This window comes from Biomphalaria glabrata, chromosome 1 (genome assembly GCF_947242115.1).
Source record: "Biomphalaria glabrata chromosome 1, xgBioGlab47.1, whole genome shotgun sequence".
In the NCBI taxonomy this organism is placed as follows: Eukaryota; Metazoa; Mollusca; class Gastropoda; family Planorbidae; genus Biomphalaria; species Biomphalaria glabrata.
Window position 1 is genome coordinate 80,755,077 of NC_074711.1, and position 21,275 is coordinate 80,776,351.

The window sequence follows — 21,275 nt, forward strand, 5'->3', positions numbered from 1 at the left end:
TGAATATCCACAAATACCTACATGAATTTCTCTCTCTAATAAAAAAAAAAATGTGTTAACTATTCTAAAACAATTTACCAAATTTTATCACCCTGTAAGTGTAGAGTAGTGTCAGTGTAGAGGGTAGACTTGTGTAGAGTAGGCCTACTGTAGAGTAGTGTAGGAGGAGTGTAGGCTTATTAATTATTATTATGATTTGTCCATGTTCCTAGTCTCTTTAGATTATTCTAGATCTATGTAGTTTAGATCTAAATTAGAAATAGTTTTCTACATTTTTTTAAACTACAGATTAAATTTAAATCTTTGTATCAATATAGATCTATATTTAAAAATTAAATATTTTCTAGATCTACGAGTTTGAAGATAAGAAATGGGGCTAAAAATCAACCAATTAAAATCAACTCGGCGTGGAGTGCAGAATCACGGAACTCCAACGAAGCTTAATTTAAATACATGTACAAATAAACATAGAAGCACAGATATAGACAGTCACAAAGTAAATACTAAAATAGTTATCTACTCTAGATCCTAATCTTTACAGCTTTCACAAAAAAATAGACCTATCACTCGCTAATACTTATCATTTATGTTATTTGTTTTTGCATTATTATGTACCACTCTTTATAATATTTAATATTTTTTATATAAAAACTTTTGCCTTGGGCCTTGGGCCTTGGTCATGACTTAGACTTGATAAGTTGACTGCTTGTTTCGACATGTCGGACATGTCCCTTGGATTTCAAGTTGGAAATTGAGAACTTCGGCTTAAAGTCTAGGTCTTTAACTTTTAACTCAACTCATTAGCTGGCTTAACCTTAGTAAAATTAGTTACTTATTAAAACTGTTAACGGTTTAAAATTTAAAGTTAAACTTATTACTTAACTGACTTAACATTTAGTTACATTACATCTGCACTGTCTACACGTCAGGGGGCTAAATGAGTACATCTATTCTATTCTAGCTAGACTTAGACTAGTCACTAGACTATTACTACTCTTCTAGACTACTAAATTAACTACTTAGATTCCTAGATCAAGATCCACAAGACAAGTTGAAAATGAAATCATGTTTGTATTCTCATGCTATTAGTTGTAGTGATAATAGTTCATTGCAGGCCTGAGAGAAGCAGGACATTACTATTAGTGACTGAAGTTCCTGATGCATTTAAATGCATGCATGTCACCACTGCTGCTTCATCTGCAAACAGCATGCAAGGGTGGTTCTGATTTTTGTTTTGGCCCTCAATCTGGCAATATCAGTATTCAAAAGTTTGTCATCAAATCTGGAATGGAGGTAGATGCCTTCAGTAGATTTGTCAAACTGTCAGAATGTGTGGTGCATGAGCAGTGAGAAGAGTATTCTGAAGTCAGGACACATCCTTACTTATTAACCCAGCTGTTTAGATTTAAACTTTCGGAGCAGACACCATTTAATTGCCCAGTACCCATCATCTTTTGGTGGATAGAAACTATTAGTTTTAGCAGCTTGGCTGGACAGACTATTCAAAGTCTTTTAAATTCATTTTGGGATATTTAGGATTAGAATGCAATCAAACACATTTCCAATTAGGATTAATAAAGCAGCTTTATCCTTACATTTACAGTTATCAGTGGTTTAGACATAGACCTTTTATGTAGACACACAGGTTGAAAATAGCTACATAAAGTACCAGTACTTTAGTGTCTAATAATTTATGAGATCATCTTTTAAGTCAATCATTCAGAAGTATTGTACTGTCAAATAGTATTTCCTAGAGAAATAAAACTTGTCATTATATACAATGCTTGAAAGCATCAGGCATTTTACAGAATGTCAGGTTTTGTACTTACTGGTAACATATTCAGCTTTCAAATTTTGAATCTTTCTTATTGTGGACCATAATTAAATAGTCTTGTGCATAAATCTTCCTATTCAGTTACAATGATGTATCTATTGTTTTGTTTCTCATCAGCAGAAAGGAATGTGAAGTTTTGTTTTAAGATTGATGGCCCTTGGTGCTATTATTACTAAAGCTTTCCATCAAAAATTGAAACAGCTAGAAATTAGTAAATTCTCACCAAATGTCTGACAAGGTGAGAATTAATTGTTACTTATACAAATATGTACCTGTTAATTATTGCATCGAAAAAATATATGTGCTGTCAATATATTGTCTTAAGAGAATGGATAATTAAATATTTAATTGTTTTTTACCAGGAGAATCTGTCCTTTACATCGGAGGATGATGTCAACACTAGTCATTTTATTAATGAAATGAATCGCCTACGCTTACATAATCAGCAACTACAAGTGGATCTAGAAACAGAACATGGTTAAGAAACATTTAATGTCTATACCCATGTCTATTTGTTTTTATATAACTGTCATATACTTTTTGTTAACTTAGAGGTGTAATTTTAGGCCCATAAAATCATTAGAAATTGTGTTTATCATTTTGCTAATTTAATTTTTTTTATAATTCAATCTAGCGACATACATATAAGATTTTTTTTGCTTCTGAATTTGAGTGCTAACTATTGTTTGTTACACTTTTGGCATTACTTCTCATAATGTTTTGTTCTATACTTTGATAAATTTGGTATAGGTTATTATATGTTTGGTTTATTTTAATTTTGCAGATACAGTAAAAAAACTAAAAAAGAAATTAAACAGTCTGGAAAAACATAAGCTTGAATCAACATCTAAAAATAACAATGAGGTAATATTCATCAATTCTCAGTATGTTTTGGGTTTGCTTTTTATTCAATTAACAGTTGCAAAAGAAAATTTTGTCCTTTGCCATTTTTTCACATCAATTACTCACAACGTTCCATAAATCTTTACCACCAAAAGATTTACCTAAAGGAGAAAGACTGGATATATTATGACAGTGATGCCCAAAATACGTCCCGCTGGTCAGGTCCGGCCCGCGAAGTGGTTCCATCTGTAATGTCGCCACAATGTGTAGAAATCCCCCTTCCAACCAAACAAAAAAAAGGTCGAAAAAATGTATCTTTACCTATGTTGGGTCCTCACTTTTTCTCTGATGGATTGGTACCATGATCTTTAATATTTGTGTGTTTATGAAATGGGACTCTGAATGGAGAATCTACCAGGAAAAGTGAAAATATCTTTTTTGTTGAACATGATAATAAGCCAACATATTTATTTTACAAAGAAAGTTGGCTGTCTAATAAAACAACATAAAAACGGCATTATAAAATAAATATGGCTGCATTCTTGGTTTGAGTTGCGAATAAAAGATTGTTAAATTACGCCTAGAGGATGGAGGATCCATGAGAATATTTACCAAAAAGAGACTACAAAATGAGTTGTTGGTAAAGCTACCTACACTGTTGCTGATATTTTAAGTAGAGAAATGAAGCTATTTTCTGATGCGTAAAAAAATATAATTGTCAAATAACCTATTACAAAAACTCGTTGATCAGGGAACATGAAAAGTACCAAGATGCCTATGTGTAGTCGGTGAATGAACTCTTTATGTTGTGTCTGTTGTATTTATGTGTATTTTTCTGTTGTGTTTATATGAGAAAAGAGTCCTTGTAATCACAACAAATTTCCGTAAGGATCAATAAAGCAGTCTTAGACGTAATCTTTATTAAGTATTAAATCCACGTTTCTACCAAAATAGTTTCAGAATAATTTCATTTCGCTTTTGTAACTTTTTGCTCATGTGGCCCTTTAGACGAGTGTTGGAAAATAAAATGGCCCGTGGGTCAAATTAGATTGTGCATCACTGTATTATGAAGTACAGCTGGCATATCTAGAAGTGGGGTAGGGGGAATGCAGAATGCTTTGGTTGTGGAAGTTTAGATTTATGCTTGTCAGTTATTTTTTGTTTTCAAAATTTTAAATTTTAACTCTGTCTGAAGGTTATTGGAATCAAGAAAAAATTTGAAAAACATCATTATTAAAAGAGAAAACTAATATTTATTTTTCATTCTGTATGTCTCAACTTTTGACTTTTATTTCACAGCTAGCATCACTTGAGACTCAACTGGCAAAAGTCAGAGCAGAAGTAGAGAAAGGAGAGGCAATAAGGCAAAATTTGGAATATGAACTTACAAAAAGCCAGAGAGAGTTAAGTCACATAAAACAAGCCACACAAGAAAGAGAAAGTGTTTTGATGGAAGGAACTGATGATTTAAAACGTAAATGATTATTTCATTCCTTATCTATTTAACTGCTTATAAGTAATATTTGATATTTTTTAAATCTAATAGGTAATTGAATATTGTAACCAAAGATGCATTTTTGTTCTAACAGAGAAGATTACAGAACTAACCAATGAAGTCAAACTTTTGAAACAATCCCTTCAGAACATTCAGGAGTCATCAGAGGAACGTGAATCTAAGCTAAAAAATCAAATTGAAGATGGGAACAATAAGCTATCCCAAGCTATGGCAGATCTGGAGTCAGTTCGAAGAGAAAAACTGAAAATGAGTGAACTATGTCAGCAACATTCCAGGTGAGCAATATAGTTTTATAGTGTCATCTTTTTTTGAGCGTCCAATACTTCTATTCTTTTAATAGGCAAATTTATTTTTTTTCACACCCATACACCATTAATAATGTCTCATTTAGTTGTACCACCATATATTGGTAGACATGGTGTAAATAAAAGGAAAGTTACCAGTTGGTCTTTTTTTTTTATAACTTGCATGAATTATTTTAGAATTTTAAAAAATGAAAACAATAAAATTTTTAAAAATGAAAACACTAAAATTTTTTAAAATGTTTATCAGTTACTAGTAGTTGTTCTATATATATACACAGACGGATTGGCTTCAAAGCCACCATCAATGCTGGTCTTGGTGCCTTCCTGGTCTTCCCTAAAAATAAACACTTTGAGATAAGCGCACCCTGTGGCGATTACTGCTCAAAATTCCAAGCCGAAATTGAGGCAATTACCATAGCACTACAGACAGTGGAAAACAAATTTTATGAAGGAGTGCAACCACCATCAGATATTGTTGTCTTTACAGACTCCCAATCTACTCTGCAAGCACTTAACAGCAGCACCTCAAACAGCCCAAGAGAGTTGACAACACTCATTGTGATAGTCCATCAGATGATATCAAAATTAGATATCAATATCACACTACAGTGGATCCCTGGACACATTGGCATCATGGGAAATGAAAAGGCAGATAAGCTATCAAAGGCAGGTTCATCTTTGGAACAACCAGATAGACCTGTTAACTACCTCACCCTAAGGTCAATGTTAGTCAACAATCACAAAGAGGAGTGGCTCAACCAATGGGCATCAGGAAACACAGGCAGAGCCATGTACAAAGAAATGACTACACCTAACACACTGGACAGTATTAACTTCCTCCCCCGCAAAGAACAATCTACAATTTTCCAACTAAAAACAGGGCACACACCACTATTAAATTACCACCTGAACAAAATAAACTCCACACAACTCCCCCTTTGCAGACACTGCGCCCACCCCTTTGAAACCGTAAACCATATCCTCTTTGAATGCCCCTCCCTAATCCACCTTAGGCAGACCCTACTTCCACTACAGCCCAACATAACCAACACCCTGTACGGCAGTGCTGAACAACTGAAGAAAATAGCACACTTTTTTCCTTGGCACAGTCTGCAAAAGAGCTCACAGCTCAGCAGCAATAAAGCTGGCTAGAAGAAGAAGAAGAAATAAACATAAAAAAACAAATTAAGTACTGGTAGGCTGCTTGAAGATATCTGTCTTGGAGTGAAAGACAATTTTTGACTAAACTGTCTCACAGGGGCCAATTATGAGTTTGTGTATAACACACCCTCCCTTTATTACTTTGTTTAATCTTCATTTCTTAAGAAATGAAGTTTCTAGTTTTATATTGTTTTTGACCTAGTTTTATGGATCATGTTAAGGCTATTAAAAAAAATGATTAAATTAAAAGTTATTTTAAAATATTGCTATACTTAATACTTTGACTGACGACAATACTAATAATGAGCATTTTGTTTTTTTTAGTCTGATAACAGAACTAAATGAAAATCTTCATGAGTTTGAAAGTAAGTTTGAGACTATTAATATTTTAGTCAGTTTCTTACATTTAAAGTGTTGTTTTTTGTTGTTTTTTATCAATGTATATTAACTCAAGTCAATCACTTTAGTTCTACAAATGTATAATTTATGTTTTGTTTGTAGCTGATAAAAGAAATGTTTTGGAAAGTCTCAGGCGGGCCACTGCTGAGATTGAATATGCTAAAGACAATGATGCCAGACTTAGAATAGAATTAGAGGTTTGTTGATATAAAACACTTAAATCTAATATTTTTAAAGGCAAAAGTTTTTAATAAAATGTATGCCTCTTATCTATGCAGTAGTTCTTTGTTAAATTAAAATAAATGACATTGTTAGGTATTGAAGTACTCTATGCATATACAACAAAACAAAAACAAAATAACTTATCTGTTTGTTTATTCAAAATTTTTTTTTTCTGTTTTTTTTTCCTTGTAATTCATTGAAATGAAAAAATATTGTAATAGTTTTTAAAGTTTCCTGGGCATGGTGATCAAGTGCCGAGATACTTGGCTTCCTTACCAAAGGGTCTCAAGTTTATGTTGTGAAAACAACTTTGGTATTTTTAGGATACCACTGGGTTCACCCAACTCTAATGGATACCTGACATATGTTTGGGGAAGTAAAGGTGATTGGTCCTCACCCTCATAATCATTAACCATAGATATATATGAGTTTTATATCATCAGTCCACATAGATTGCAAGGTCTAAAAGTGGTACCTATTTAATAAATAGTTTGTTCTAGTCAGAAATAATTTTTTTTTGTAACCATTGAATATTTAATATTTTATAGAATGCTTTTACTCGAATTAAAACCCTTGAAGAAAATATTGAAATGGAGAGAAGTTCTCATCTGGAGACGAAGTTTAACTCTGAAATTGTCCAGGTAAGAACATCCAGTTTTACTTCCAATCCAATCAACAGATTTGACACCGATAGTTTTTGCACATGAACTTTTACTTAATGATTAATTACATAACAGATTGTTGCTAATTAAATTATTAAAGATATTTGAAATATTGTAGCTTCGGGTGCGAGATTTAGAAAGTGCTTTGGAAGTTGAGAAATCTGCAAACTTTGAGGCAAATAAGGCAATTGAGAGATTGTCCCAACAAAGCAGGTAACTTGATATTAATCTTTTCCTAGTCTATAAATATCTTTGAAGTATATTCTAATGTTAAAAAGAATAAAGAATTGTTTAATAGCAAAAAAAATTTTAAGCTGATTTCTGATTTTGTGAAGTAACAACAAAGAGTTGTTATTTATGTCAAGATTAGTAATTATATTGTTAAAATCAAAATGTAGAAATTGCATTCTTTTACTTAAAGAGAATTGGAACAAGTCTATGAAGAAGAAAGAAAAATAAAGAAAGAAATTGTACACAAGCTAGAGAAGTAAGTTGCACCTTTTTTTTTCTTTAATTTTTTAATAATAGTACTATATATATACATATTTTTACTTATATGTTTCTGTATGTATGCATGTAGACAATAATAGTTTGCTGGTAAATTTATATTTTAGCAATAAGTTTCTTTTTAACAACATCATCATTTAGTCTTTATTTTGCAGATCAGAAAAAGAACATTTGTCAGCAAAAAAGCAACTTGTATCTGAGATAGAAGACAAAAAAGCTGCTATTAACAACCTTTCGAGAGAACTTGAGATTCATCAGAAAAATTTCAATGAACTGAAGTCTGAGCTTGGAAAGGTAATCAAACAATCAATCAATCAGCAATTGTTTTATTTGAAGAGTAGAATCATAACTATATTCTGTAGCGAAAATAAATGGTACATATATTCTTAACTGTCCCCAACTGATAGGTATCTATTTTAAGATAAGTAGACAACTACTATTCTTTTTTGAAAGATCAGTCTATCTCAATTGTACATACTAGAACTCTTTTTCCCTATACCACAAAATCTAATATTTATAATTTTTTGTCATAAATATTTTTTCTAGTATTTTCTAGTGTAAAATCTATTTATGGTGATCTAGTGATATGTATATACTTTGTTGTTTTTTTTCATTACTAAAAATATATTTCTAAACATTTGTTTCTTTTTAGACTAAAAAACGTCAAATGTTTTTAGAAGAAACTTATGAGGGCTCAATTAAAGAGTTGGAGTTTTTGTCACAGACCTTTCATTTTGATGACAAAAAGCTGAGTGAGTTTGTTTTTTATTTGGCTTTAGCTCTACTACAGATTTTGTTGTATCATACTTTGTATGATTATTTTAACAACATGTGCTTATGTAAAAAAAAATTTTTTGTTTTGTTACAAAGTTTAAAGATAAAACCTTAACAACAATTAAGGCAAAAGGTCTTCATGCTGTCCGCTCAATTTCTCTTTATCTTAAAGAAGCTCTTGCCACATTCACAAAGCTACAAATAGTACTTCAATTTTTTGCACAAATTCTTCATCTCTGGGCAGGAATGTCTCAAAAGGAAGAAGTGACCAATGATTCCAAGGGGAAGAAAGTGACTAACCCATGTATTGTTGTTGATAATTTTAAACAGTTGCTCATTCAGGTGAAGAAAAAAATGGATTCTCAAACAGATGAGGTTAGTTAGGTCTGGAAGTTATTCAATGTAGAAATTACTTTCATATAACTTAAAAGAGTTTATAAAAAGTGTTTTATGTATCTTGCAGATAAATAAAATTAAAAAATCTTTAGAGAAGCTTTCGAAAGAGCTTGCAGCCAGCAAAGAGTTAATCAAAGCCAAGGAAAAATCAATAGAGGTACATTTTATTTTAAATAGCTAACTTAAATTCTGAAGTCACTGTTACATGTTATAAACATTCTGAGAAATTTGATGTTTTGCTAAATCACGGGCATAAGAGAGTAAAGAAAAATTGTTAGATATCGAAAATAATTTATTTATATTTATTTTTTTTTGTCTAAGCTACTTGACTTGTTGAAAAATACTGTATTTAGAAAAATAATCAAGATAAAAAAAAAATTTTAATTTGGGAATTTAGTAAAGGGTTATTTTGTTGTTGTTTTTTCAAATGTAGATCTAAATATTTCTTAGTTTTAATGTTTTTGTCTTAGCTACTTGATTCATTGCAAAATACTGTATTTAAATATATATATATATATATATATATATATATATATATATATATATATATATATATATATATATATATATATATATATAAAATAAAGATAAAACCAAACTCCTCTTTCTTGGATAGATTTTAAAACAAATAGCTAGAGGTAAAAAAAACAAACAAATATGATGTCAATATTTTGTTAAATTTTTTTGTTAACTTATTCTGGCTTGAGCCTAAAAAAACCCATATATTTTAAAATAAAAGAAAATAGATCATTTGCCAATATTAGATCTAAATGATTTGAGCACAAAAAAAAACGGTGTAAATAAAACTGATTATTGCAGATATCTAAAAAAAAACAACAAAGATATATTTTAAAATTAAAGAAAATAAATCATTTGCCAATATTAGATCTAAATCATTTGAGCAACAAAAACCCCCCAAAAAAACAGGGTTTAAATAAAACTGATTACCGGTATTGCAGATATTGTTTTTAAAGTCTTGTAAAAATAAAAGTGCAAATGTCAATCTAATAAATGCTTGAAAGTTCATTATTTCATTTAGGAAAATCAACAAAGACTATCTAAAACAACAAAAGATCTTAAGAAATCAAGATCCAACTATGCTGACCTTGAAGCAACAATTGGTAAGTTAAAGACAAGTCTACAAGTCAATGCCAATAATCAAGATAAAAATAAAAGCCGCATTCAGGAATTAAGTGAAGAGGTAATTAACTTTTTTTTTTTCAAATGTAGATCCAAATATTTCTTGGTGTTTATATTTAGAATAATATATTAACTACATCTATTTTGTTTTACAGATTATGAAACTAGTCAAAAGACATCGAACTGAAGAAGAGGTATTCTAAATTTGTCATTTTAAATGCTAGTAGCAGATACTGGTATATAAAAATTTTGGCTAATGACATTGAGTTTTTGGTTAGGGATTAAAAAAACAACAGCTGGTAGACCTATGAGTACTTAAATTTGAACCTCAACTGAAGTGCAAAAGAAAAAGAAGAAAAAAAAACTTTAAAAAACATCCTAATTTATAGAGGCAGCTGCTCAACTTTTTTTTTTTTAACTATAAATGTCTAAATACTGTACTTGTTAGGTTTCTTTGAAAATTTAGAAGTAATTTTATTTTTCTAAATAATGTGTAATTATTTATTTCTAGGAAAAATTATCATTTCTCCATGGGCTTTATCAACGATTACACTCTTGCCATCTGGTGGAAGTGTTGCCAGATAAGAAGTTTAACCAGTTTGCTTTTGAAGATTTGAAAGACATTATTTATGAACAAGTAGCACTTGTTATAGATACACTTCAGATCACTGAGGAAAAGGTGAGAGGTGCACTGTCTTGTTTGCAGACTAGTATTAGAAGGATTTAGTAGAATACCACTTCATTTTGAGACAACTCATCACTTGTTGCCATGCTAAAGAGAACAGCTGTAAAAATTACAAGTCTGATTGTTAAAACAAACCTAACTTTGTTTTAAATGTTTGCAGAGTCTTTAGGAGTTGGATTGAAAAGACAATTTCTGTTACAAACTTGTGTCCCCCATTTTTCCATGGATATTACTAATGTTTGAGATGCATGTACATCAAGTTGCTCTCTAACTTCGGAATCTTCCTATGTCTTCTCAATGTGTAGCTTCACCTTGACATTTATTCTTGATGCAACTATGTTAGTTATTTTTCTAATTAATCTTCTAATTAAACAAAGGGAGGTAGAAACTGTTTCTTTTTTGTAGTTTATATTTTTAAATTAAATACATAGTTATAATTGTGTTTTTAGCATGTTTGATGACTTTGTTTCTCTTACATTACTTTGTCTCTCCGCAGTTAAAATCTTGTTTAGTGTCCAATCAGGAAAAACAAGATTTATTATCTGAACTCAAGCAGTCCCATCATGACCAAATAAGTCGACTGATGACTTCTGCCAGTGAGCGGGAACAAGCATGGAGTCGGCAGAAAGAAGAACTTGAGCAGCACTACAATCAGATGATAAATGACCTCCAGTCAAGAACTCTTGTATGTTTTATACTTAAGTTACTGTTTGAAAATCTTAAGTTTTAAATTTGATGCTTAAATGAAAAGGGCATTCAGAATTCAAACTTCAAATTATTCTATAAAAAAGAGGGTTTGTCTGGATTAATATATTCTTTTTCTATTAATGATGGAGAAAAACTTTAAACAACAATAATTCAAAGCTGTGAAAAATTGAGCTCCCTCAAAAAAATAATGATTGGTCAAAATTAGATAGTCATAGTTTTATTAAAAAAAAATTAATACTGAAACAAATTATAAATAAACATGACATGTAACATCTATATAAGGTTCCTTGTCTTTGGAAAAAGCCTTGGATTCAATATTTTGTGGGGACTATTTGGATAGGATTTTTAGCGTGCTGTAGGTAGTGATGCAGGACCAAAAATAACAAAACTCATTTGAACACTCTTTTGGAGAGCTGGGTGGTGAAAATTTGGTACCTGATCACTGCTAGGCAATGTCCCTGGGTTGGGTCAGTGGTTCAAGTCCTCATCTGGGCATGTGTATGTTTTGCAATATTTTCTTCACTTTCTTCTTTTAATAACCTTGGTACTGTAGTGCTGCTATTATTACATGCTACATATCATGATTACGACTAATAAAGTGTGAATAAAACTATAGTAAATACAATTATAAATACATTTTTTAATATTTAAATTTTTTTTACAAAATCATTAAGAAAACTCAGGCAATTGCAGACCAAGCTTGGGAAAAAGTGAGAGCAACTGGCAATGTCCAGCAAGGTTTAGAATCAGAAGTTTCAGAACTTAGGCAAGAAATCAAAGAATGTCAGGTTGGTTGCATTTTATTAAGTATTTTATAAAACTCTTTAACTGTTTTAAATCACTGTAGTTAGTACTGGTAATTGCATTTCCATCTCATAATGATTTAAATGGCTAACTAATAGCAGTCAAGTTTTTCCTAATAGTACAAAGTACCAAACCTCATCTTAAAGCCCTAATATTTGTAAACAATTTCATTAAACTAAGCCTTTGACTAGCTGCTGTTACAAATAATTCATGTGTTGCAAAATTAAAAAAAAAAAGCAAATTCTGGTCAAATTATTTAATGCTGCTAATTGTGGAAATTACATACATTTTTCTAATGCTTTTCAACAAACGTTAATGTAGTAACTAATAAAAACAATAAATTATAGACAGTTTTTTTTTTCTACTTATGAATTACCTATAGTCAGAATCAAAGGCTTACACATTTTCTATCAGTCACTTATTTCCTAACAGAATACAGTTTTTAAAAATATATGTTAAAATAGATTTTTCTCAACAGGCCAGCAATTCTTCCCTGCTTTCTGCCTGTGCCTTGCTGGTAGGAGCATTTTACCCCTTATACACTCGAGCTTCCATGTTGTCTGCTGAGCGTCGAATTTTAGATGAAATGTATACATCATGGGAAAACTGCAGAGAGCAAGGCATTTACTTGAACACGGTACTGGGATCTGGAAAAGATTTTAAGCAGAACAAGCCTCTTATGAAGGGGAAGAAATTTCAAAGCAAGAAGAGCCCCATTCTGAGGTTTAGAGTTTTTGTGCTGTCTGTGATAGCTGCCAACAGACTTGTTTACTTTAGCAAGGAGTCCCCCAGTTGTTTCTATACATACTCATCAAATATTGGTTATGCTGGTCTCACTGTTAAAGTTGGAGGACAGACAAAGAAATATACCAAGTTTTCAGGTAAGTATATGTATGTATGTGTTCACATAATTCATGCTTTCCAACAACATAGCAAATCTTGTGTATGTATTAGAAGTTTTATTAATAAAGTTTTTTTTCTTCTTCTTCTATGTTCTCATTATTATGTTGGAGGGTTCAGATCATTATATCTGGGATGAATTGCACAGAAGTTTCCAGATCAGACAACTATTTATAGTTTTTCTACTATAGGGGTGTTTTAATGCCAGAATTCTGTTTTTCAATAAAGTATGCAACATTGGATGACATGGTCTGCATTCTCTGGTGACAATCCGCAAGGCCATCTTTTGCTAGTTCCAATCTTCAGCTTCTATAACATGTGTTGTTTCATTCTGTTTGGAGGCAAAAAAATAATCATTGATCATTTTAGGATAGGTTGTAATACGTATCATTTTCCCTAAAGTTTAGGGGAGAAATTAGTAATTAGAACTTTTTCTTTTGACAATCTTGTTTGTAAATTCTTTTAAAACTATTTTCTTTTTCTTGCTGGTCTAATCAAAGGGGTACATGGTTTATGAGACTTTTCTTAATGGATGTTTAGATGGCCCATTGGTAGTGTGTATGCCCAAATGATGATTGAACAAACATAGCCCTATATTGTACTTATTGTCATCTATGTGTTTCATTGCTTAGGGGTGCTGAATTTTAAAGAGAGTGATTCAACTTTTGACTCGGAAACTGCTGAGGATGAAAGAAACACTCTCTCTTTTTGGCTAAAGAGTCCAGTATTACAACAGACTATATTAAATTGTATGAGTGAACTGCAGGATGTGATGTTTGACAACAAAAAGGAAAGTAATAACAATTCTTTCATTAAAACATTAATAAGCATTTTTTAGTGTAAAAAATTGTTGTTTTCATATAAAAAAGCTAAATTGTATTTTACTTTACTTTTTATTTTTTTGAAAAATTATCAAAAACAGGAAATGTCTACAAATTGAAAATGTTATAATTGTTTTGTCAATTAAGGTATATTGATATTTCTCAACCTCATTGTTCTAAGAATGATAAGATCTGCCTAATGAGAAAATGTCTAATGGCATGATAAAAATCAAGATTTTGTATGCCTATTCCAACAATCTGTTCTTGTTGCTTGCAGCCAAGTTTTTATTGATTAAATCACACAGTTAGTAAATTCAATTTATTGACAATTGTAGAATGTTTTCTTTTCAATGTTTCAGTAAAACATCCAGAGTCTTCTGTACTTGTTGCTGCGGCCAAGTCTTCATTGAGTAAATTAATTGACAGACTTTATAACCTCTTTCCTTCACCAACTCACCCCACACAGACTTCACTGCGGGACAGAACTTCCTTGGTACGCAAACTGGAAAAACATTTGTCACATATTCTTGGTGAGACACCTGAACACCTCAAAGGCAACTTGATTTCATCTCAGGTTAAGTTACACTCCTTTTTTTTTTCTTTATTTTTACAACAAATAATTAGAAACTCATAAAATAAAACCAGTTGTAATAAATTAGACTAAAACAAAGCTTATGAACGTTGTTTTTAATTCTGCTTGTGAAATTTCTGTTAAAACTATGTTCTTGTCTTAATCAAATATTTGTTTTGGTTTATTCCTTTTAGATAATATTTATTAATTGGACCTTTTCTTTTTCAGGAAATAATGAGTAATCTTCAAAACCACATATTAGATTTGACTTTGCGTCTCCACAATGCTGAGAAAGAAAGACGACATTATCTTGCAGAACTGAATGAACTTAAAGATCAGATAGGAGATGAGAGTTCTGAACAATATTCAGAGGAGAAAAAAAGTGCTTCAAAAGTAAATTGGTGTTTGCTACACTTTACCTTTGTTTAACTTCTTTTCTATTGAAGATAAATTTGTTTTACTTTCTTTGAGGCAACTTGTTATTATTATAATTCATGTACTTAGTTTTTTAATTTGTATTGTATTGTAAATATAATTTTATTGATAAGGATAAGAAATAAAAAAAAAACACTACTTTCCATGTTGTTTTTCAGAATGCCAAATATGTTCCAATGTCCAAGTTTGAACAAGTGTGTCTGGAACTAAGTAGCGCCCTGCGCAGGGAACAGAAGGCACAGTCACTGTTACAAGAACAAAGTAAACAGTTGACTGAGTTGACTTCCCAACTGGACCTGTGCACTTCAGACTTAATGGAGAAGCAGAAACTTTTGGTTCAAGCACAGGAAGTAAGTACATCAAAACACACATGTCGAGAGAGACATCAATTTGTAATTTCTAATTACACTAACTTCATATGCATATATGTAAGCATAAATCTTTTTTTTTTAATATATAATCAAATGGTGATGCACATCGATGACAGAGTTTTAGGGGGTTGGTAATAAAGAGAAAAAAAATTTTAGTTCAAAATTTTAGTATTTTCTTTTTTTTTTCCACACACAGAGGTTATGGATATCTATTACATTGGCACTCTAGAAAATTTAAGCTTAAAATATATATGTCATGTAATGATATTAATGTTATTTACAGCTCATAAAATAAAACTATATTTGTAATGTAGGCATTATCTGAGACTCAGAAAGAACTAAGGCATAAGGAGCAAAGTCTGCGCCAGATGAACCGACTTATGAGTCAGTTTGAGTATGAAAAAGATTCACTTCAAAGTAATCTCAAAGATGCTGAGAGTGCTTTGAGAAGCTCTTTTAGGTATTTTCTTTGTATGTTTACAACCAATTTGTGTGCTGTGAATTGAAATATTTCCAAGAAAATGTAAATAAATGAAAAATCAAAGAAAAGAAAAAAAATTTGAGGTTTACCAATCAACATGCCTATATTTTATGTAGTTTAACATTAGTTTTATTATGATTAAAATTAATTATGGAATATTTTTTTTTCATTCTCATTTTTCATGTCGGAGGGTTCAGGGTAATATACCTGTATCAGTGGTTTCCCGATCAGACAGTTCTCTTTATAGGTTTTCTTCTATTGGAGGGTTCAAATTCTTAATCCTATATCAGTGGTTTCCCGATCAGACAGTTCTCTTTATAGGTTTTCTTCTATTGGAGGGTTTTGGGGCCAGAGTCTTGTTCAGGCCTCTTGATAAAGTATACAGCATGGAGGACATGGTTAGCATTCTCTGATGATGCTTCATAATGGCAAGTTTCACTAGTCCTGACTTATAGCTTCCAGAACATATGTTATCTCCTTCTGTTGCGTCCAGTTTTGAGGTGAAAGATTAAGCATTGGTCTTGTCAATCTTATAATAGGTTTCCTCAGCAACTCAGGACAGTTCTGGTAAACCTTAACATCAACAGCAAGGAAACTGTTCTTCAATGGAATCCAGCACACATTGAATTAGAAGGCATTGAAAAAGCAGACATACTGGCTAAAAATGGAAGAATGAACAAACAAATGAAAATTCCTCTCTACCCAGAAGAAATGAAGAAAATGATAGAGAGTAGAATAAATGAGAAATGGAACAGCTAGCTCACATCCCAATTACAAGTTATAGAATATGATAATATATATATTAAAGAGGAAACAGGAGGAAGAATAAGTTTTATTTTATTAGTACTTGCAGTTGTGAAAAATGAAAATAATACAAATTAATTTTAAAGTGTAATTCACTGTGTCTTGTACATAGGTAGTTAGTTGAAGTAACCATGCTATAATAATTAAATATAGTGCACTAAAGTTTGAATATTATTTTAGTAATAAAATTTGTTTCTCTTTTGTTTTAACAGAGACAAAGAAATTTTGGCTCAGTACATTAAAAATGTTGAACTCATTTTAGAAAACGTAAGCTATTTTCATTCATTATATTCTTTCAAGAAAAATAGAAAAATACAGCAATAATTTTTTTTTTTACATCCCCCCCCCCCTCCCTTGTTTCTACATTTTTTTGTCCTTATATCACATCCAGTACTCATGTATAGAAAGATGCATACATATTACATACATAAAGTAAGCACTAGGGACCAAATTTTGAATGAGAGAAAATAGTTAATTAAATATAAGGAAAACATCAGGCTGCTATGGCCAGGGCACAAACCAGACCACACTTAGTACAGCATTACTGTTAGGTGGACTTGCAGTATCAAGGGTCACTGGTTAGTGTCTTGGTCGACGCAGTGCTACCTTTATCTATGTAATATGTCTGCATCATTCATTGTTTCAGCACTTAGCTTCACATTTGTATTTTCATGTCTATAAAGTCTGCAAAAAAAAATGCATGATGTGAATTATTATACTATATACCATTATACCATTGGTTAAATATATAGATGTTTGTTGTATCATTAAATGAAGTAACGTCTGTATCATATAAGATAATGACTTCAGAAACTTGAAAAATTAATTATCAACAATTTCACTGCAGGCAAAGAAGCAAAATTTGGTCATAAATACATCAAAGTCTGGTGAAGGGGAAATGACATTGGCTTGTTTACTTTTGGATGCTCAACTGATACCTCAGGATATCGGGAGAACTGGACCAGAGCTAATAGCTATTCAGGTATTACATGTTATACACCTTCATTGTAAATCCTTGTTGCTTATTAAAGCTGATAATTCTAATCTAATTTAAAAAAAAATAACTATACTTATTAATAAAGAGAATTGCTTTTTCATAAATGTTATTACTCTATGTCTATGAAGACTTTTTATGGTATTTTGTTTGTGTATTTCAGAATCTTGTAGGAAGTTTTGTAGATGCCCAAAACCAAGCCATTAATAAGATCAGAGCTCTTCAGACAGAAATAACTTCACATCGTGATCACATCAGCATTTTAAAACAAGAGCTAAATAATGCAGTTAACAGAGAATTTCACCAAAAGGTTTTTCATTGAATAAATTGATATATTGTTCATTATTCCACTTTTGAAATTGTCGTTTATTTAATATAGTTTATCACTTCAGTTTTGTCATTTAATTTTGTGTTTATGCCATAGATTGGAGAGATCAAAGAGTTTGAAACTTCAACAACTATAACTGATTCACAAGATTTAGCCTCAACTTCTTTAAGGTATGTTCAGACTAATTATCGAGAAAATGAAACTAAATATGATTAATAAAGTCAATAATTGGGTCTTTGGTTTTACAAACATAATGGACTGTGTCATGATTGTAATACATCTTCTCAGACAGGAAAGTAAAAAAGTACTGTTTAAAAAAAAATTAGACTTAATGATATATAATTATTCTTAATTAATTAATGTAGGGCTGTCATGCACACAATGTCAAGATTTGTACAAACTCTAGAGCCTCGCTGACATGTCTTAGTATTTCATTGAAACATCTTTAATTTTGGAAAGAGTAGTAATGCTGAAAGAAGTATGCAGCAGTCACAGCAGTTGTAGGGGCATTAGGCCAGAAGAGCTTACTCTTTCAGAGCTGGAGCAACAGATAGAAGAAAAATGCTTATAAGGGCAGATGATGTTAAGGTCATCTCTTTTTTTGGCCAATGGTTAACAAGCAGGTTGTCATGTGACCAGCTCAATGACCAACCATCTTTATTTTCCCCAATTTAAGTCAGGTACCCATTAGAGTTGGGTGGACTCAGGTGCACCCAAAAAATCCTTAAATTCAAAATCCCAGTCTTCACCAAGATTCGAACTCAGGACTCTTTTTTTTTACTTATTTATTATAATGTAAAGTCTTGGAGGATTTAATTCTAGCTTGACCATAAATGGGTGGCCTATTTTCAATCTCAGGTTTGCAGATAATATAGACCTCATTGCAGAAAATGCAGACCAGGCTGGTACAAGAGCTTACTTCAAAATCAAATGCTGCAGCTAGAGCAGCAGGCATGGAAAATTAGTGTTGAAAAAACAAAACACTAGTTTGTGTGGAGATAGAACATATTTGTTGTTGACGGTCATTGACTTATAGCACTATACTGCTGGTAGACAACTACATCGCTGTTGGCATATATTTTAACTGACCTAACTAGAAATAAATTGAATAACTTCTCTGTGAAAAAAAAACTAAATATTTATTACAATATAGACAAATTGAACTTGATGAAATTTAATAAACTGATATTTAAACAATCACAATAAAACTCACAATAAAAACATGTCTTTACACTCTGGCTTCCTGGAGTCATTTCACCCACTTACCTTGTAAACTGAAGAAAGTGAGAAGGGAAGTCAAAATTGTAACTAGGTTTTAAGATTTTACCATATTAGTTTCTGGTTGAATTAAGATTTTACTTTGATTTTAATGTATTAAATAAAATGTATTATTCTAAATTTAAGTTTTGAAATCTTTATTTTCAGGCCAAGCTCTGGTGTTTTATTTGACACGTCACAATCTAAAACTCATCTCATTTCCCCTCCTCTTCTTCAAAACACAAAGTCAGCATTTCATACAGTCAAGTAAGTAGCTCTATCATTGTATATATCATTGATATCTATAAGGAGAGAATAACCTATATTATTTATTTACATTATTTTCAAACAAGATAATGCATGCTATTAAGGCTACCTAATAATAGCCACCATTTAATTAAATTTTAAACTGTCTTTTACTTTATTTAAAAAATTTAGTCATTGTTAATAAATAATCATAAATACATGGCAACTAAAGAGCACAAACAAATAAAGTACAGTATTTGGTGCACACTTCATTTAAATGTGAAAGACCTTTGATCAAAATTTATAAGTTTATCTATCTGAGAAGTACCATATCAGTGAATGCCAACCTAGATGACCAGATAGACTTCCATGTTGCGCATGACAGTGCTGCTTTTGGCAGACTTCAAGAACAAGGACAGCAACAGAGAGGACTCAGCATATCCACAAAGCTGAAAGTCTACAGTGCTGTATCCTCCCTTCATTCTTATATTCATCACTCAGGGACCTTATAGTCCTGCCACATTAAAAGCTAAATTCCTTCCAACTGCACTGTCTAAGCAAAATTCATCAGGTGAATTGATTTGACCACATAACAAATATTGAGATCCTACAGTTGTCACATATGAACAGTATCCATGCCATAGCAAAAAGGTCCTAATTTTGATGGGTGAAACATGTAGTCTGTATGCCAGAAAATTGCCTCCCTAAACTACTTTTTTATGGGGAGCTATGTGCAGGAAAGGGCTCTCAGTGGGGTCAACACAAGTGCTACAAAGACACCCTTAAGAGCTCCCTTAAGGAGTGTGACATTGACATTCACAGCTGGGAAACCCTAACTCTTGATCGCTGTTCATGGCAAGAGGCTGTGAGTGTCACCAGAGCAAACAAAAGGCTGAGAAAAGAAGCAGGCTTATCTGCAGTAGACCCAACTTACTCATGCCATATCTTTTTAAAGTGAGGATTGAATTTTATAGACATCTTTGAGTACATAGGAAATGAGAAATGTGCTCATCTTTGACCATGAAGGAGGATATTTATTTATACACACACATTTAAGCAAAAATACTTATTTTTTGTGGTTAAATTACAAATAAGTTTATTTAGATGTTTTATTCATACAACTTAATATGGACTCATGTTTTTCTTGTTCAAATGTTTACAGATCAAAAAATATGCAGACATCTAAAGAATTCTCAAACCATAAATAAATCAAATGTGGGTCAAAGTTTAACAGCATTAATGGCAAAGTGCAATTCCCTTCTCTGTACTACTGCATTAACAAAGACTTGTTTAACATCTATTTCATGAAGCAGTGACTGCATGCAAATTTGATACATATGGAGTGTGATGCAAAATAAGCCTTTGTTGAACAATGAATCAGACACTCATTCAGTTGAGTTCCATTTCACAGTTTAACATTGTCTACTAAACAAGTTCAAAAAGGAGAAGACAAAATATTTGAGAAGTTGTTTACATTTTTTTTTCATTTAAATTTTTTGCATTGCAAAATTCAGATTAATCCATTTTCAATAATTGTCAAGACAATGCTTAGTATCAAAATTTTGTTAGAATTTAAAATATATTGATTAAATGTAAAATGGAACACAGCTTGGGGAAGTCTCAATAATTTTTTTCAAGGCTTTATGAATTGCACCCATAAATAACTGCCCATATTTCTGTATTATGTGATATACTCTGTATAAACTCATTAAACATTTTGTGGTTTTACTTTTAGTTGCCATATTTCATACAAAAATAATTGCTTCAAGAATTATTGTATTCACAATTGATTGATGTATTAATTATAACTAACATTTATTTGCTAATGTACTTTTTACTACATAATTACCATTATATTTTTGTGATAATTGTTGTGTTTTCAAAACCCTAATGTAATGGTAATGATTATACATATTTATATTTGATATTAAACCCAACTATATTGTTAATTTTTTTTTTCTTTTTATTTTCTTGAAAAATTAATTTTTTGACTTCAGTTGTTTTAGTTATTTTCTACTCTCTAGTTTATATACAGCCTGGACTTTGTTCTTTTAAAAAAAATAGCCTTATTTTCATATATATGATTCATGTGCAGTCTAAACAACATTTTT

At 31.2% G+C, this 21,275-nt stretch overlaps 1 protein-coding gene across 3 annotated transcripts; it reads left to right on the forward strand.

Annotated features, from left to right (window-relative positions):
• Window positions 1-394: 394 nt before the first annotated feature.
• On the forward strand, window positions 395-21,113 carry LOC106051734 (coiled-coil domain-containing protein 171-like). Of its 3 annotated transcripts, none has more exons than XM_056017992.1 (32): window positions 395-496; window positions 1,952-2,072; window positions 2,197-2,311; window positions 2,619-2,698; window positions 3,977-4,151; window positions 4,267-4,468; window positions 5,984-6,024; window positions 6,161-6,255; window positions 6,829-6,921; window positions 7,061-7,155; window positions 7,364-7,429; window positions 7,605-7,743; window positions 8,102-8,201; window positions 8,468-8,598; window positions 8,687-8,776; window positions 9,659-9,820; window positions 9,915-9,953; window positions 10,271-10,438; window positions 10,941-11,129; window positions 11,827-11,940; window positions 12,435-12,837; window positions 13,489-13,650; window positions 14,037-14,251; window positions 14,477-14,641; window positions 14,842-15,033; window positions 15,369-15,514; window positions 16,552-16,606; window positions 17,187-17,321; window positions 17,497-17,643; window positions 17,758-17,831; window positions 19,087-19,185; window positions 20,327-21,113. In XM_056017992.1, the coding sequence occupies exons 2-32, from the start codon at window positions 2,061-2,063 to the stop codon at window positions 20,370-20,372; spliced, it is 3,945 nt and encodes a 1,314-aa protein (XP_055873967.1). In that variant the 5' UTR covers window positions 395-496; window positions 1,952-2,060; the 3' UTR covers window positions 20,373-21,113. The 3 variants fall into 3 exon arrangements, with proteins under 3 accessions (XP_055873967.1, XP_055873968.1, XP_055873969.1); XM_056017993.1 differs by having other exon boundaries at window positions 409-496; window positions 1,955-2,072; XM_056017994.1 differs by lacking the exon at window positions 395-496 and adding an exon at window positions 677-776 and having other exon boundaries at window positions 1,955-2,072.
• The last annotated feature ends 162 nt before the right edge of the window (window positions 21,114-21,275 follow it).

Excerpts from the sequence above, each read along its gene's own strand:
- LOC106051734 (XM_056017992.1), top strand. Across the intron at positions 7,744-8,101 it reads TGAAGTCTGAGCTTGGAAAG|ACTAAAAAACGTCAAATGTT; the intron begins GTAATCAAACAA and ends GTTTCTTTTTAG. Across the intron at positions 13,651-14,036 it reads GTTTGACAACAAAAAGGAAA|TAAAACATCCAGAGTCTTCT; the intron begins GTAATAACAATT and ends TCAATGTTTCAG.